The sequence below is a fragment of the Xiphophorus maculatus genome, chromosome 14, assembly GCF_002775205.1.
Source record: "Xiphophorus maculatus strain JP 163 A chromosome 14, X_maculatus-5.0-male, whole genome shotgun sequence".
Lineage (NCBI taxonomy): Eukaryota > Metazoa > Chordata > Actinopteri > Cyprinodontiformes > Poeciliidae > Xiphophorus > Xiphophorus maculatus.
Genome location: NC_036456.1, coordinates 25,611,101 through 25,629,291, shown reverse-complemented (window position 1 = coordinate 25,629,291; position 18,191 = coordinate 25,611,101). Strand labels below are relative to the sequence as shown.

Here is an 18,191-nt window from a genome sequence, read left to right as displayed (position 1 = left end):
AAAAGAAAGCTAAGCGAATAGAAATGGCGTTTTGAGGAGCATCGACTGCAACTTCAGTAGAGAAGTCAGTTTTAATGCGTAATTGGAACCAGGACGGGTTTGTCAGTGACTTCATTCATAATTTCTTTATTTACATCTATAAACATACATCTATTCTTTGACAGAGCAACTCTGATTTCCATCATGCAGACACAGTTTAGTTTCCCTTCTAAAATATGTTTCATATGTATATATTTTATCTGAAAACTGTTTTGGTTTTACTTATTACATAAACTCATTAGACAAGGAATTACATTGAAGGTCAGAAGAAATGGATCACCTGAGTTTGTAACAACAGTGACACCTAGTGGTGAATTATATAACATTTCTTCTTCAATTAATCCTTAGCTGATTGTGATGGATATTTTAGAAAAATACTATACATTATAAAACCATGTGCCGTTATATACTCTAAAACGGATAATTTTCACACTATTTTATCACAAATATTTATTCACATTTTATTCACTGTTGATTAAATTACATATATAATTATAGTTTTATATCTGATTATTCATATTTTTGGATTATTTTTTGGCTAACTTTGTTTTGTTTGTATCTTTTAAAGTGAAATTTGCTGCACACCAGTATAACTGTGTGTTGCTGAACGCAGCACAAATACTGTGTAACATGTTGCTGTGAACTAACTCTGAGTGGGAGAAAATAGTTTAGGTGAATATTGTTGTGTCCTGGGTTGTTTGAATTGCTTTTGAGTTGGTTTATTCTGTATTCCTTCTATTTTATTAGATCAGTTTTGTTTCTATTTTACTTTAGTTTAGTTCAGTCACTGAACTAAAGTCCTCACAGTCCTTCGGTGATTCTAGTTTATTATGTTCCTTATTATATTCCTTGTTACTGTAGTTATTCTTTTATGTTAGCTTTTTCCTGTTGAGTACTCTCCCTCGCCCCCTGTGCCTTTCCCTCTCTCTCTCTCTCCTCCCATCACACCTGCAACTTATTAGTCAATCAATCTGGTCGATTGTTTCAGCATTTAATTACCTCTTTCCCATTCCTCCTGGCTGGTTCCTCTCGTTTAATCCCGTTATAACTGGCCTCCTGTGTTCCTTGTGGTTTTCATGCGTTCTATTGTTTGTCGTTTTTTAAAATTTAAAACAACAAATCTATTCCCCGTCTCTGCCTCTCTGCATTGAGTCCTCTTTGCCTTTCTGCACACTGTGACTAAAATAGGTAATGTGATTAATATTACACTTCTGCTCCACTAGATGGCGAGTTCAAGCTGAAAAAAGTAACAAACAAGTTGATTTTTACATAAATAAACTTGTTAATTTATGGAAAAATAAAACAAGTTGAACATTTAAATGGTACGCGTTAATGCATCAACGTTCAAAGCCTTAATATGTATTTATGTTCAAACATTTTGTCTTCCAAGCCCATTTTTTTTGCGTAGTTTATATTCTGTCACTTTTAAAATCCTGGCATCATAAAGCTCCATGGAGTTTTTCAAAAGTCTTTTGACGTTGACTAATCCGAGCAAAGAAGGATTTTACTTCAACGAGTCGATTTAACAGAAATTTGCAGACAAAATGGGGAAATCTGTGTCAAATGTAGAAAGAATCTCTAAAGAATGATGAACATTGGACTCGTCTTCTACTTCTGTTTTTGTCATCAAAAACTAGACACTGTCTGGGTCCTACAGTGAGCCTCGAGATTTAAAAAAATATTTATATTCTGTTGTAAGATTTATTGTGTCATGGTGAAAGATTGTGTCTCCTAAAAGCAGTAGTAAATATAGTAAATAGTAGTCTAGAGTATCTTGGACATAGATACTCTAGACTACTATTTTGGGCTGAACTTGTGCTAAGCTAATATATGAAATGTAAACATGTTAATTCATCATTAATTTAAGATGCAGAAACAACAGTTGTCATGATTTATTGCTGCTTTTGTTTTGATTTTCTTTGCCATATTTTGGCAGGTTTACGTAATTTCTTTATTTTCATTATTGGTACTAAGGTGTTGCCATATAGTTCACCACTTTTAGTTTAGTTTCTTGGTTTATTTGTTTCCTTTTTTGTGCATTTGAATTTGTTTCTCACAATATTCTCAGATTTTTTACACTTTCTTTTGAACCTACAGAAATGAATTTTTCAGGCCATCTTTACCCTAATTTGCCCTCTGCCCGTTTTGTGACCTCAGCAAAAGAAAACAAAACAACAAACCAATCCAGTGTACTGTTCTTTTCCTTGTTGGACCAGTTTTATGAATGTGCTGGAAAGTAATCATATCTGCTGTTTGTCTGTTGTTAAACCAGGTTTGTTTTTCATTCAGTGGGTAGAGAATCCAGAAATTTTACTCAAGTAAAAGTAGAAATACTTCATAAAAAATTATTCAAGTACAAAATAGTAAAAATACTCCTAAAAGTACATGTTTTCAAAAAAGTTACTTATGTAAATGTAAGTAGTTACTTCCCGACTCTGGTTGAAGGTTAGTGTTATGGGCCTGGGCCTCATGAACTGGTTCCAGGTGTTTTTGGTGTCTGTCTTGTGCTTCTTTACATGTTTAGCTGATCTGCTAATCTGGAGCTCAGAACATTTAACCTGGTTGTCTCCACCTTCTGGGTCGCCTCCGGCGTCCGCTCTGCCTCCTGCTGCCAGGCCTCAGCTCCCTTCCTCTGGCACATTTCAGTTTGTCTTTGTTTTTGCACCTCAACACGTCCAACACATCCAAGCATTTCCTTTACGCCACTGACATTCACAATCATTGTAGTTTTTAATAAATATTCATTTTCTACACCGTAACCACTGCATGGTCTGCGGTTTTTGTTATGACCTTGAGCCAGTCGTAACAGGTAGACAAAATGATTTCTTCATATTACAGAGATAAAGAATGAAAGACACATTTAAACTCTTCAAACCTAAATAACATTTTCAAACTTCAACATAGTAAATGAGGAGAAGAGACATTCAGCTGAGCACATAAAATGGAAGTAAAGGACATCAGTTAGGTGATTTCCACACACCTGCAAAAATATGAAAACAAACAAGGAAGCGCATATTTATAAGTATTATGCAAAATAACATTTTGCATGATGTTGTTCTACTTTTCCATGTTTCATAGACGTGTAGAACACCGAGTTCATTGAAATGTCTGGACAAAAAAGGAAAAATGACTAAAATTACTGAGTTATATAATCAGCAGACAGAAGAGCAAATTAAAACATAAATATAATTAATATTGATCATTTACAGATTCATAGTTAAATATTGACTGCATAACAAGGTTTTCCACCAAACTAAGTATCAGTTTAAAATTCATCTGGAAAAATTTATATAAAAACAAGCAAAGAAAAAACATAACATGGATTATATGTCAGATATTATTGGTGTAAACTGCAGAGATAAACTTCTGGTCTGCAGCTATTAAAGTTTGTATCTGGTGAAACCAGTGATGAACTGGTAGTGATCAGCTTTGATCTGTGGACATCTTAAATATTCACTGAGACACAAAAACCGACCAGGAGAGATAAATAATTAACCTGATAATGCTGCAAGATTTAGAAACATTGAGATGAAGCAAAAATAGATTTAGTATTTTTCAGTCTGCAAAGCAAATTTTACCTTCTAGGAAATGTTTTTCTGATGGTTATGAATCAGGTGACTGACATTTCCTGGTTCATTATGTAAATAGAGTCCATAAAAAGATTTGTCCATGTTTCCAACAGTAAACAGAGTGAATAAGGAGTGACTGTATAAAGTCGCCTGTTTCTGATGATCTGATCTTTGTTTAGCAGAACAGATTCGTTCATCATGTTTCTCTCTGTGCTGCTGGTGATGATGATGATGGTCAGCTGGACAGAAGCTGGTTATACTGGTGCTGTGTTTACACACACCACTAAAGATGTACAAGGAAACACTTATACAGTAAGTTCAGATTTTCTTAAGTTTCTTTCATGCCCTTTTTTTATTTTTATTATTTTTAAAATTGCTTTGTATTTAACACCTCTTCACTTTAAATCTACAGGCTGTGTTACGCTTTAAGTTTGGCTACAACTCATGTGGAGAGCTTGAGTCATGGTTTTGTTCTGGCTGTAGTAATAAGATTGATGAAAGCAGCGGTGAATGGTGTCTGAGAGAGTATACCTACAAGGTCACTAGTTGGAATTTCGAATATTCCTGGAACGGGTAACTGAATGTCAACATCATACGAAAATATCTAACATTTTTCAGTTGTTGCCAAGAAGTAACTAAATCTAAAATTCCTACTGAATTAAATCTCTTGTCAGTTTTCTGGTCTCCTGTTCTGTAAAGTTTTCTGTGTTTTAGAAACTCTGAGTAACATCAGAAATCTTCCCAATATCTTCTATTTAAGGTGGAGTACTGTAACCTGGATAAACAACAGAAACAGTGTTTCAACTGTGCAATTTAGGATACTATCTGAGCTGAGAAACCGATCCGACATCAACAGACCGAATTCATCACCACAGACAGCGATCCTCCCTGTTCTGAGGTAATTCAGTTTTTACATCATGAAAATAAATATCTGAAACTTTTGGTGTCTTTAGTTGAACATGAAGAATAGTTTGATTCTGTTAATATTTTTAATTTTTTTCTTGTAAAGCCTAACCATAAAGCTTTAATAATTAGAAAAAGTTTCCAAATAATATCCAAATGCTGTGAATTGATTTTATCCTTAAAAGAGACCAAAGAGATAAATGGAGCAAAATAAACTAAAACATAATGGAATAAAAACACTGAAATACAAATCAGTCAAGATACTGAAGATTCATCATGTAAATAAAATAATTAGAGCAGATTGTTTGTTCTCAGGTGACTTTGTGATGTTTGTTCTCTGTTTCTCTCAGAGTTCCCTCAAACTGTCAGAGGAATATCAGCTTGTTGACCTTTGACCCTGATGGGGATAATGTTGAATGCAGACATGGATCCAATCCCAGTAACTATGAGTGTTACACCTGCACAGCACCGTCTGTCCTCAGTCTCTCATCAGTGAGTAATAAATGTTGGTGTCAGGTTACAATAATGCAATAGAAAATATATAAATAGAAAATATTTACAAGTAATAAAAACAGAATTTACTGATTATTTAACTAACTATAAATGACTAAAGATGAAAAATTACTCTGAAACTTTTTAAATAAAAACAAATATTGTTGGTATGAACAAAAACAGGCTGCACAGTGGCGCAGTTGGTAGCACTGTTGCCTTGCAGCAAGAAGGTCCTGGGTTTGATTCCCGGCCCGGGGCCTTTCTGCATGGAGTTTGTATGTTCTCCCTGTGCATGCGTTGGTTCTCTCCGGGTACTCCTGCTTCCTCCCACAGTCCAAAAACATGACTGTCAGATTAATTGGTCTCTCTAAATTCTCCATAGGTGTGAGTGTGAGTGTGTGCATGGTTGTTTGTCCTGTATGTCTTTGTGTTGCCCTGCGACAGACTGGCGACCTGTCCAGGGTGAACCCGCCTCTCGCCCGGAACGTAGCTGGAGATAGACACTGGCAGCCCTCCCGACCTCATTAGGGACAAGGGTGAACAGAAAATGGATAGATAGATGAACAAAAACAACATAAATCCATAACAGAGAACATTAAATATAACATTGTTAATCTTTCTCTCTCTGTCCTCTTCCAGCCTTGTTCTCTATCATTCAGTCCAACTAGCAGCAGTTATGAAGATTCATATGCAGTTCAGCTGGTGATGGAGGATTTTCCCAGACAGACCATCACTCTGACTCGTTATGATGGTTCAACGTATTCATGGAGCCCCAGCAGCTTCATGAGCCAAATCTCTGTCCAGTTTGTTTTCAAAGGTTTGATTTATTGTTTCAATCAGCTTGTTTTACCTCACAAAGAGAAACACTGGTGCAAATACATTAATATTCAATAATTGTCTGTTTAAAGATGATCAATAACTAAAGATTATTAAAGGACATTGGGCTTTTAAATACCAGATACAGAAGATCACCTAAGACGGATTATATGACCAAAGTGTAAATTTACAACATTTATTTTTTAAACTAACTGCCCACCTGTTCATCTAGACAAACCATTTTTAATGTGTTTCTTTAGTTTATCTGAATTATTTTTCCCTGCATTGCTCCAGTGGATCCTGCAGCTCCGTCCTGCACAGCAGGTGAATATCTGCCCAGGTTTCTGCCTCCAACTCCTGAACATGGAGCTCAGTTCTTCATAAACGTTAATGAGATGATAGAAATCAACATCAGAGCAGAGGCGACTCAGTCTGAGTGAGTAGAAATAAATATTGTTTCTAATCAGAGGTAAGTTGACATAACTCATGGAAAAAAAATCACATTTTGAATATAATATTTAAGGTTGTTTTCAGGGCATTTTGCACATATAACCAAACAGACTGATGTGTTTCCTGTGTGTTAAAGGATCACTGAGCTCCTGTTCAGCGGACCGGTCAACATGATCAAGAATTCATCTGGTTCAGGATATTTCACCCTGAGATGGAGGCCGTCTTTCAGTCAAAATGATGATAATGAAAGCCATCCCATCTGTTTTGTTGTCCAGGCAAAGTCAGTATTTAATCTGATCAGAAGTTTCAAATGTTCTAATACAGGTTTTGAAATGTACTTATGTACAAAAGTAAAAAATAATTGCCATCCTTAATGATACAAAGTCATTTTTGGTTTGGCTAAATAACTAAAATCACTTCTTGGAGATGCAAAAATACATTAGGTTTAAAGTGGACAAATGGTTTTAAATAAACTATTCATTTATGGTTCATATCAAACAGAACTGCAATGTTTTATTCTGAATTCCTGGTTATTGCAGCTTCACAGACCCTTTGTTTACTCCTGTTCTGAGGTTTTAGAGCAACTCGTTTTGCTGCTGCGATATTTTTAAATGTAAATGAGACATTTCAAGCCCCGCCCCCCTCCAGGTCACAGAGAGCTCCACGACGGCAACAACACATCATCTATAAGCAGAGAAACTTTTAATCCAAAAGTTTATTAAAAATGTCAACAATCATCCATCATCCATACATGTTGGAGTCGGAGTCTGATCCAGAGCAGGAGAATGAAGCAAACAAAACCTCCAGATAATTCATGAGTTAGCTAACATCACTGAATGCATTTGGATCTTGTTTTTCTCAAGACAAAAACAAACCAAAGAATTACATCCAAAACATGCAGTACAGTTATATCCTCAAAGAGGGAGCTAAAAGCTAGCACACAGCGCTAACAGAAGCAAAAGGCTCAATGCTACTAGCAAAACAATGACCAGGACATCATGATCAAAACATAAAATTCATCTGTAAAGTAGTTTTGTTGTCATTTTAGTGTTATTTGGAGCTCATTGCTTTGCTGTGTCCATCATTTCTGTAGAGGAGGAACTAACCCTCAAAAATCTTCCTGAAAATCCCTCTGTAGCAGCAGATGTTGCTGAAGCACTCTGCTCCCCGCAAACGGACGTTTTCATCTGATGTGGGAACATTACTGAGAAAAAAAGTGTAACCAGATGATGAGTAGCAATGTAAAAAACCTTCTGTTAATAAACCATAGAACAAAACAATTTGACTTGTTTACCTGCAACTTCATCAGAACTGAACTTGGACTATAAAATCACTGCAAGGAAAAAAATGTCGGATTCATAGAACTGATTGGCTGGAAGTCATGACCTTGTTCAGCAGTTCCACAGCAAATGTGGTGAAATCATATGCAAGAAAATGTTAAAGGCAAAAGAGAAAAATTAACACACTGAAAAATAAAACCATAAACAATATAGAAACATACTGTATCTACACAGCACCAGGAGAGAATAAATTTAATTATTTTACACTCTAGATACTCAAACTACTCATAAAACAAGTATTTAAGGACAACAAAAGATTTTGCATGATATGTTATTTATAACATTATTTAACGGCCATTTCAAAAAGAGTTTAACATTAAAGTTTTGGTGCTAAATTATCTCCCCAGTGCCTCCAGTTCTATCTACCAGTCTGAGCTTCGATGTGTCATTGTGAGGGTTGGAAACAGTGAGTCATTTCTTTCTTTTTGATCATTTATCTTATTTTTTATTTCCTGAACTCATGATGTTTCTGCTGCTGTTTTCCCAGCACCTTTCATAGCGACTCCAAGTCCTCCTCCTAAAACATGTAAGTAGGATGAAAACAGGAGTGAAAGTAACAGGAAGTAGTTCTTTATACCATGTTGATCTCTTATTCTTCCAGCTCGTCTTACGGTTCTGAAGCTGAAGATCTCGACTACGCTGTCACTGAAAGACAATAAAGATAAACTCGAGAAAGCGGTCAGTGATGTTCTGGACTTTAACACAAACCATCACAACCTGAGTTTAATCCAAACCCATTTCACTCAAATGTCAAATCAAACCCAAAGTGATCACCTGCAGTGATGCAGTTAAATTCTGCTGTTGATGTTTTTAATGTTAATCAGATTCTGTTCAGTATATTTTATAATTCACCACTGACTGTATCTCACATTCATCTCATGTTTTCTTCTGCAGATTAAAGATGAACTGATCAGACGAGGGCTGCCTCCAGACATAAAGGTCCGCCTGCTGAGCGACGGTTCAGTGAAGGTTAATAACTAACCGCCCCCTAGTGGCTAACAATGAGAATGAATCTGATCCATGCAGAGGAATATTACTGGGTTTATCTATTTTTACTTCTTGTACGTTTTAATAAATCTGGGGACTTATGGTTGTTTTAGTTAGTTTGGGAATACAAGTTTGATTTGAGTGATTTTTAAGTGATGTTACACAGTACTTAGTCTTTCATTTATGGGTTAATCAGTTGTAGTTAAATTAATAAGGTTTTCATTCATTTAATCTTTTAAGTTTGTATTGATCTTAAACTGATTATGTTATTCAATTGTCTTAATGAACATTATCTGGTATGTGTATTAATTCTTTGTAATCAAACTTGTGTTTAACTCTGACATGTGGGGTCATCGAGGGGTCAAGGAGAGCGCTGTGTGGTCTCAGAAACCAGTCTGAGGTTGCTTAGGATGGTAGAGAGGACAACTTAGTGGAACGCTGCAGTTTACTGATAAACTCAGTCCCACGTCCTTGAGAAGAATATTTTGTTCAAAATAACACCTGGATTATCTCTGGGTGGAAAATCACCATGAAGGAGAGCGTCCATCTCCTGACTGCCGACGTCAGGACGACCCAGGTAGAAAACCCACCTGGACACAGCGAGGTATAAATGTATGTGAGCTACAACAGTCAGTCAGATCACTGGGTGAGACACGGTGCTCTCTGAAGACACTTCTCTATATCTTTATCTAGGTGATTAATGTTTCCTTTTATTTGTGATAATCAATGATCATGTTGGGATGTTGGTGTGATTTTATGCTTTTTATTGATTGAATAAAATATTGATTGATCTGTGATTGTTGTCTGGGTTTCACTTCTACGTTTTGGCATCTACAGACCTGGAGAGACGAGAAGTGAAAACGAGCCACAGTAGAAATATCTCATCTCAACGGTTGTTAACTTAGTTATGACAAAAACTTTCATTGTAGATTTGCAAGTGGAAACTGGCTAAGTAACATACAGAATATCATAAACTGGAAAGCTGTGACTAATGTTGAACTAAGGATCCGATCTGACATCAGCAAAGCCAACACATCACCGCAGACAACCATCCTCCCAGCGCTGAGGCAATTCTGCTACATTCTAGATGTTTTTATTTATTTCTTTGTCTTTCTGTCCTTTATGCCCTACAGTCAAATCCCCTGTCATATCTGCTCTGTGTTGTGTACACATGAAGTACAATTTAAAGTGGATTTACTATATCAAATTCACATTTAGCACGTAACAGCCAAAGTGCTTAATTAAATCTACCCAGATAGTTTTTTTCAGAAGTAAATTTAAGTTTTTTGGTGCCTGGAAAATGAACTGTTTCAAACGTCACAAATCAGCAGGCATTGACCCACATCTAGCAACCGCAGCAGAGCTCCAGAAGAGTTGGTCAGCTGGTTTTATCGCTTAAATCTCTATACCTACTACAACAACAAAACCCCCAACTACGATTACAGCTAAAGCAACACCCCCACCTACAAATTCAACACCTGCTTCAGGGCCGTGTAAGTCTGGCTAAAGTTCATGTTTTGTCCACCATAATGCTGAAAATAGAAATAAAACTGGTTTTCATTTTCTGTTCTGTTCTGAATAAAAATATCTCTTTCCTTCTAGATTATGTTGTGGCTCTGAATGGCAAGATCTCCACCAGTTTATCACTGGAAAATGATCATGAGACCATTGTGAAACAGGCAGTAACTTCATGAACTCTAAAGCTCATCATGATCTAATTTGAATCATTTACCTGATGACGTTTATTCTGCTGCCTGTTTTGTCTCTTGCTAAGGTGATTTTAAAATGTCTTGTCTTTAATTTGAGCAGAATCAAATCATAACTTATTAAAAACAACTTAGTGTAGTTCAGATTGACACAAACACAATTTGAGAACAATTCATAAAGTGCCACTGATTTTATCTGAACTGAGCCTTGTGTGTTCCTCTGCAGATTAAAGATGAACTGGTCAGACGAGGACTGCCACCAACAATGATTGTTCGTCTTCTCAGGGCCGTGGCAACAAGTCGCTAAGGCCTATCATGTATTTAATACCTGGAGGTATTTATGAATTTATATCTTTTGCATAAAAAATAAATGGATGTTATTGCATGTTAGATTAGTTTATGTAGAAAATATGTTTTTAAAAAGAAAAATCTTGACACAAAAATCTCCAACAAAAAATGTTCAAACTGAGATTATGAAGTAGAAATCTTTCTGTGAAGCATCAGTGGTAACAGTTGCTCTGTTGCTCCACTAGATGGCGAGCTGAAGCTGAAATGGACAAATGCAATAAACTGTAAACCAACTAGAAATGTTTAGAGATTTGTAAATAATCTACTCTGTGACAGTCACTATGGTTTCAGGTCAAGCAGATAAACTTCTCTATAAAGATCATTATGAGTTGGAAAAAAGGAATGTTAAGCATTAATTTTCAATGTAGATAAGAGATATATAATAACGAGGGAACTGTTTACCTGAACGACAGCAGCCTTTAATTATTTGGCATCACTTCTGGTATCCCTCAAGGTTGAGTGTTAGGACCCAAATTATTTATTTTATATATTAAGGATGAATTGCGTTACAAATATTGAAATTTTTATCCTGTTTTTTGTTTTGCTTGTGAATAAATTAAAATAATTTTATCTGTAAATAGAAAATTAAAATGGTAGGAAAAGATCAACAAAATGGGACTGACACTGAACCTGTAAATGGAACGAGGATTGTTGGGGTCTACCAATAACTCTTATTAATAAAACAGATTGATCGAAATTGTTACAGAGATAATCATGATCAATCAAGCCCCACAAAAGAGCTTTAATGTAGAATATATTGTATTATAGATATACTATCTATATCTATGGACAGTATATCTATATCTATAGATCTTTAGTATCTATAGATTTAGATCTCTCTCTCTGTATATATATATATATATATATATATACCTATTATGACATATTAAGGTTTTCTCATAGTAAAGAGATAAAGAATGAAAGACACATTTAAACTCTAATAACCTAAATAACACTTTTAATAACACTTTTATACTTCAACATAGTAAATGAGGAGAAGAGAATTACAATTGAGGACATAAAATGAAAGTAAAGGACATCAGTTAGGTGATTTCCACACACCTGTAAAAATATGTAAACGAACAAGGAAGTGCATATTTATGAGTATTATGCAACACAACATTTTGCATGATGTTGTTCTACCTGTCTATCTTTCATAGACGTATAGAACACAGAGTTCATTGAAATGTCTGGACAAAACAGGAAAAATGACTAAAATTACTGAGTTATATAATCAGCAGACAGAAGAGCAAATTAAATACATAAATATAATTAATATTGATCATTTACAGATTCATAGTTAAATATTGACTGCAGAAGGTTTTCCACCAAACTAAGTAGCAGTTTAAAATTCATCTGGAAAAATTGATATAAAAAACAAGCAAAGAAAAACCATAACATGGATTAAATGTCAGATATTATTGGTGTAAACTGCAGAGATAAACTTCTGGTCTGCAGCTATTAAAGTTTGTATCTGGTGAAACCAGTGATGAACTGGTAGTGATCAGCTTTGATCTGTGAACATCTTAAATATTCACTGAGACACAAAAACCGACCAGGAGAGATAAATAATTAACCTGATAATGCTGCAGGATTTAGAAACACTGAGATGAAGCAAAAATAGATTTAGAATTTTTCAGTCTGCAAAGTAAAATTTTACCTTTTAGGAAATGTTTTTCTGATCGTTATGAATCCGGTTTCTGACATTTCCTGGTTCATTATGTAATTACATTCCATAAAACGAGTTTTTCATGTTTCCAACAGTAAACAGAGTGAATAAGGAGTGACTGTATAAAGTCGCCTGTTTCTGATGATCCAATCTTTGTTTAGCAGAACCGATTCGTTCATCATGTTTCTCTCTGTGCTGCTGCTGATGATGATGATGGTCAGCTGGACAGAAGCTGGTTATACTGGCATTGTGTTTTCTCACACCTCTAAAGATGTACAAGGAAACAGTTTTACAGTAAGTTGAGATTTTCTGAAGTTTCTTTTATTTTCCCTTTTGAAAAATACTGAATGCCTCTTCACTTTAAATCTGCAGGTTGTGTTACGCTATAAGTTTGGCTACAGCTCATGTGCAGAGGCTGAGTCATTTTCTTCTTGTCCTGGCTGTAGTAAGAAGATTGATGAAAGCAGCGGTGAATGGTGTCTGAGAGAGTATACCACGTGGGGCAGTCAGAGTTTCTACAGTTACTACTATGGGTGACTGAATCTCAACATCCTGCAAAAATATATCTAATAATTTTCTGTTTTTCCAAGAAGTCTAAAATTCCTCCTGTCAGTTTTCTGGTCTGCTGTTCTGTAAAGTTTTCTGTGTTTTAGAAACTTAGTAACATCAGAAATCTTCCCAATATTTTCTGTTAAAGGTATATTGGAACCTGGATAAACAACAGAAACGGTGTTTCTTCTGGTGTCGCTCTGATGTATATTGAAGGGAGAAAACGATCTGACATTAACAGACCAAACTCATCACCAAAGACCGGCATCCTTCCTGTTATGAGGTAATTCAGTTTTTATATCATGTTAATAATAAATACCTGAAACCTTTGATGTCTTTGATTGAGCATAATCTGTATTTTGATTCTGAAGTTTATTTAGTTTCTTTTCTTTTAAAGAAAAATAAGATCCAAACACTGGGAATCAATTTGATCTGTAACAGAGACCAAAAAGTTACATGGAAACAAAACCAGATTTTGTAATTCATTAAAAGTTACTTACAAATAAGATTTCTCTTTAAAAACTTTAATCTGTGAAATACAGATTAAATTAGACATATTGTATATAGGAACCATTTGGTAATTTATCAAAGAAACAATACTCAAACAAGAGTTTAAGAACCTAAAAATGATGGAAGAAAAACACTGAAGCACAAATCAGTCAAGATACTGAAGCTCCTCTGTGTAAATGAAAACATTTAAACTGATTATTTGTTCTCCAGAGTTCACTTGTAATTATGTTTGTTTTCTGGTTCTCTCAGAGTTCCCTCAAACTGTCCGAGAAATATCAGCTTGTTGACCTTTGACCCTGATGGAGACCATGTTGAATGCAGACATGGATCCAATTCCAATGAGTGCTCCACCTGCACACCTCCGTCTGTCCTCAGTCTCTCATCAGTAAGTAATAAATGTTGATGTCAAGTTACAGGAAACGAAAATGTGAGATTCACAGGTAGAAGAGAGGAAGTAAATATCGGCAGAGATGCAGAAATAAATGTGTGTGTGTGTGTGTGTGTGTGTGTGTGTTTGTGTGCATGTGAAAAGATAAGGGGGATTTCCAGGGTATTCAGAGCAGCATATTATGTGACCATATCAAAATAAAACATTTTCTGACTTTTCAATTATGATTTAACTGCAGCAAGTTAATGTCACTCATTCAGACATGGCAGTAGTCTAACCTTCACAATTATTTTATTTTCATATCGTCAAGATCTTGTAATTTCTGCCATAGAAATAGCAGAAATGCTTAGCATGCAGAAAAGTAAAACATTGATACGTTTTTATTTGTTTGGTTTTGGACTTTCCTTTGTAAAATACACAGAGACACAGAGAACAGAAAAACAATTATTCATTTTAGTCATTGTACAGCCAAGAATTCAAAGCTACTTTCCTCCCTGCATGAAACACATTATGAGTGTAGCCTTCACTCATAATCCGGGTCACGGCACCAGTATAACCAGTGTAATGATTTCTAACTGCATGCAAGTTTCCCCACAGCTCCACCAGCATTCCTCAAAGTCCTTTATTTGTCTTTTTTTGCTTTAGATGTGATCATATAGTTTTAAACAGAAAAACAATTAACAACAAAAAAAACAAAACACAACATTCTTATTCTATAAATCATTCAAAAATAAGATCCTACAACACAAAACAGTAAAATAACAGACAACTGCCATAGCAGTTACCAGTTACAACATTCACAAAACACATTTTGTATAGAAATACATTCATGAATCAATAATTTGAACCCACCTAGTGCGATACAAAATGAAACTCTCTCACAATGTGACTTCTGACTGCATGCAAGTTTCCCCACAGCTGTAAAATAAAAGACACAGTTAATGTGGTGATGAGTGTTCAGCCACGAACACCAACTGGTGCAGCTCCCACTCATAGGGTCATATTTTTCCAGCCCAACCACGAGAAAACTTTACAAATTATATTCGTAGATGTTTAATGTTATTACAGTATTTTATTAATTGTTGAACTAGAAAAATATGACCCTAAAAAAGTAGTGAAGAGCTGCTTCCCTCACACCTCCACCAGCATTGTGGTGGGGAAGCCATGAGAGCGCCTGAAGGACCCGTTGCATGCAGTTTCTCATCTCACCACCAGGTGGCACTAAACATATGCATCTATTAAAAATCTCATTATAAATAAATGCTATTGTTATTATTATTTTGGGTAAAATTCACATACACACTTTTCTCTCTGATACATGAGCTACAATGTAGCTACAGCCTAGCAAAAGGCTGATTGAAACTCAAACGTGTGAACACTGCCCCCTGGTGGACAAAATGGTAAAGCAAACCCTGGAGGCCGAGTCGTAAAAACACAGAAATTTGTAGTTTGTTGGAATCTCAGACTTTTGTAAATAATCGAAGTAGTTTTAAATAGTTTCATAAACTAATCTGAAATTAGTTCACTGCATTTCATTGTTAATACATTCACCTAACAGCATTACACGTTTAAGTACTTAAATGTTTCCGTGACCTGCCACTGCCAAAAATCTATAAAAATAATTGTTTTAATTCTCAGATTTATATTTATCTTTACGTTTGACCCCAGGGGTTTGAAAAGAGTCCAACTCATTGGAAAAATATTTTTGGTTCCACAAAATATTTTATGTTGCAAATGAACTAATCTGTGCTCTCAGCATGAACTCTCAGTTGATGTGCTTAGAGGAATAAATCTGCAACTTAGGTTAAATAGAAATTAATATTGTCAGTATAAACAAACACAAATAAAACCTATAATGAAATACAGTAAATAAAACATTATTAAACTTGATGTTAAATCTTTGGTTTCTCTCTCTGTCCTCTTCCAGTCTTGTTCTCTATCATTCAGTCCAACCAACAGCAGTGATGAAGATTCATATGCAGTTCAGCTGATGATGGAGGATTTTCCCAGTCAGACCATCAATATGACTTATTATGATGGTTCAACAGTGTCGATAAACTCCACCAGTTCTATGAGCAGAATCCCTGTCCAGTTTGTTTTCAAAGGTTTGATTTCATATTTCAATCATTTTGCTTCACTGCAAAGAGCCAAACTGGTGTGAATAAATTTAAAATTCAATAATTATCTGTTGAAAGTTGATCAATAATAATGAATTACTTTTACATTTCTTAATACAAAAATGCAAGACAAGAAAATTCCATATTATTTTAACAGCTTAGATGGACTGTGTAACTTTACAGAATTAATCGTTAAACTGACAGAAGAATTATTTAGTAGACGAGTTTCTTTAGTTTATCTGAATTATTTTTCCCTGCATTGCTCCAGTGGATCCTGCAGCTCCGTCCTGCATAGCAGGTGAATATCTGCCCAGGTTTCTGCCTCCAACTCCTGAACATGGAGCTCAGTTCTTCATAAACGTTACTGAGACGATAGAAATCAACATCAGAGCAGAGGCGACTCAGTCTGTGTGAGTAGAAATAAATATTGTTTCTAATCAGAGATAAGCTTCTAAATAATTCAAGGTGAAAATCTGAAATTTGATCTTTATTGTGTTAAAATAACACAATGACTCCAAACTGGTACAAAACACATAAAACCTGGACATTAATTATTTTTAGCTGTCAGATCATTTTGATACAGAAATCATAACAGATGTTTTCAGGACATTTTGCACATATAACCAAACAGACTGATGTGTTTCCTGTGTGTTAAAGGATCACTGAGCTCCTGTTCAGCGGACCGGTCAACATGACCAAGAGTTCATCTGGTTCAGGAAATTTCACCCTGACATGGACGCCGTCTGACAGTCAAAATGATGATAAAGAAAGCCATCCCATCTGTTTTGTTGTCCAGGCAAAGTCAGTATCTGATCTGATCAGAACTTTTGAAACTTTATACAAATACTTATCTGAAAAAGACTCATAAACATAACTTGCTTACTTTGGTAAAAGTATAAGGTACAGGTTTTGAAATGTACTTAAGTACAATGTAATAAAAATAATGTTCACCTTCAGTGATACAAAATGACTTTAGGAAAATCCCTCCTGATCCTGACAGAAGTTGCTGAAGCAGTGATCCATAAGAACTAAACAAATGGACTTTCCCCACTGATGTGGGTACAATTATGAGAAAAGTCAAATTTAACCAGAGACTTTAAAGTCTACTCACAGAACACAAAAAACACATATTTATGGACTAAAAAATAGATTTAGCATCATATGGTTATTTTCAGAAACAGTTTAATATTAAAGTTTTGGTGCTAATTTATCTCCCCAGTGCCTCCAGTTCTATCTACCAGTCTGAGCTTCGATGTGTCATTGTGAGGGTTGGAAACAGTGAGTCATTTCTTTCTTTTTGACCATTGATCTTATTTTATATTTTCTTAAATCATGATGTTTCTGCTGTTGTTATCCCAGTTTCCTCCATAGCGACTCCAAGTCCTCCTACAACATGTAAGTAGGATGGAAACAAAACTGAAAGTAACAGGAAGTAGTTCTTTATACCATGTTGATCTCTTGTTCTTCCAGCTTATGTTGTGGTTCTGCAGCTGAAGATCTCGACTACGCTGTCACTGAAAGACAACAAGGATGAAATCGAGAAAGCGGTCAGTGATGTTCTGGACTTTAACACAAACCATCACAACCTGAGTTTAATTCAAATATATTTCCCTCAAATGTCAAATCATGATAATCAGATTCTGTTCAGTATATTTTATAATTCACCACTGACTGTATCTCACATTCATCTCATGTTTTCTTCTGCAGATTAAAGATGAACTGATCAGACGAGGGCTGCCTCCAGACATAAAGGTCCGCCTGCTGAGCGACGGTTCAGTGAAGGTTAATAACTAACCGCCCCCTAGTGGCTAACAATGAGAATGAATCTGATCCATGCAGTAAAATGTTTATCTGGGTTTATCTGTTTTTACTTCTTGTACCTTCTATGTAGGGATTATGGTTGCTTTAGGTAGTCTGACTAAACTTACTAATGAAATTAAGCAAAAATAGAGAGAATTTCTATTTCTGTGTGAATTTAAAAAATATCATGATACTTTCATAAAGGTAGGTTATAATTATCTATCAGTTATTAATAATAAGACAATGAACAGAAAAACATGTAAATAAAATCAATATTTGGTTCCACCTGAACTTTTAATGAGGGCAGGTGTTTACATGTGATTTGTATGTATGCAGCCATTTTGCTTTGCATGTTTTGTATGTAGAGAGTCTATAAGCTCATGTGGGAATTTATTTGATTGTCTTTAGAAACAGCTCTTTAAATAAATAAATATTTCAAAATTAACCACTGACCCCCTTGTCTAAAACTAACATTAATACTTGGATGTTCTAAGAGCTACAGATTTTC

General features: G+C 35.2%; 2 protein-coding genes across 2 annotated transcripts; both read left to right on the top strand.

The window, feature by feature from the left end:
* The first annotated feature begins 5,670 nt into the window (after positions 1-5,670).
* On the top strand, positions 5,671-18,128 carry LOC111610796. Its single transcript, XM_023345725.1, has 8 exons — positions 5,671-5,820; positions 6,114-6,255; positions 6,406-6,549; positions 7,957-8,015; positions 8,097-8,135; positions 8,211-8,287; positions 8,504-8,622; positions 17,710-18,128. The coding sequence occupies exons 1-7, from the start codon at positions 5,709-5,711 to the stop codon at positions 8,588-8,590; spliced, it is 660 nt and encodes a 219-aa protein (XP_023201493.1). The 5' UTR covers positions 5,671-5,708; the 3' UTR covers positions 8,591-8,622; positions 17,710-18,128.
* Positions 12,452-18,128, top strand: LOC102226805. Its single transcript, XM_005816221.2, has 11 exons — positions 12,452-12,613; positions 12,692-12,852; positions 13,017-13,151; positions 13,628-13,763; positions 15,694-15,871; positions 16,152-16,293; positions 16,541-16,684; positions 17,103-17,161; positions 17,243-17,278; positions 17,354-17,430; positions 17,591-18,128. Exons 1-11 carry the CDS (start codon positions 12,461-12,463, stop codon positions 17,675-17,677), a joined length of 1,308 nt encoding a protein of 435 aa, XP_005816278.2. The 5' UTR covers positions 12,452-12,460; the 3' UTR covers positions 17,678-18,128.
* Positions 18,129-18,191: the final 63 nt, after the last annotated feature.

Bases quoted from the DNA above. Each gene is read 5' to 3' on its own strand.
- LOC102226805 (XM_005816221.2), top strand. From the start codon at position 12,461: ATGATCCAATCTTTGTTTAGCAGAACCGATTCGTTCATCATGTTTCTC. The intron at 12,853-13,016 runs GTGACTGAATCT...TTTCTGTTAAAG, and splicing joins TTCTACAGTTACTACTATGG to GTATATTGGAACCTGGATAA. The intron at 17,431-17,590 runs GTCAGTGATGTT...TTTCTTCTGCAG, and splicing joins AGGATGAAATCGAGAAAGCG to ATTAAAGATGAACTGATCAG.
- LOC111610796 (XM_023345725.1), top strand. From the start codon at position 5,709: ATGGAGGATTTTCCCAGACAGACCATCACTCTGACTCGTTATGATGGT. The intron at 6,256-6,405 runs GTGAGTAGAAAT...TGTGTGTTAAAG, and splicing joins GCAGAGGCGACTCAGTCTGA to GATCACTGAGCTCCTGTTCA. The intron at 8,136-8,210 runs GTAAGTAGGATG...TTATTCTTCCAG, and splicing joins AAGTCCTCCTCCTAAAACAT to CTCGTCTTACGGTTCTGAAG.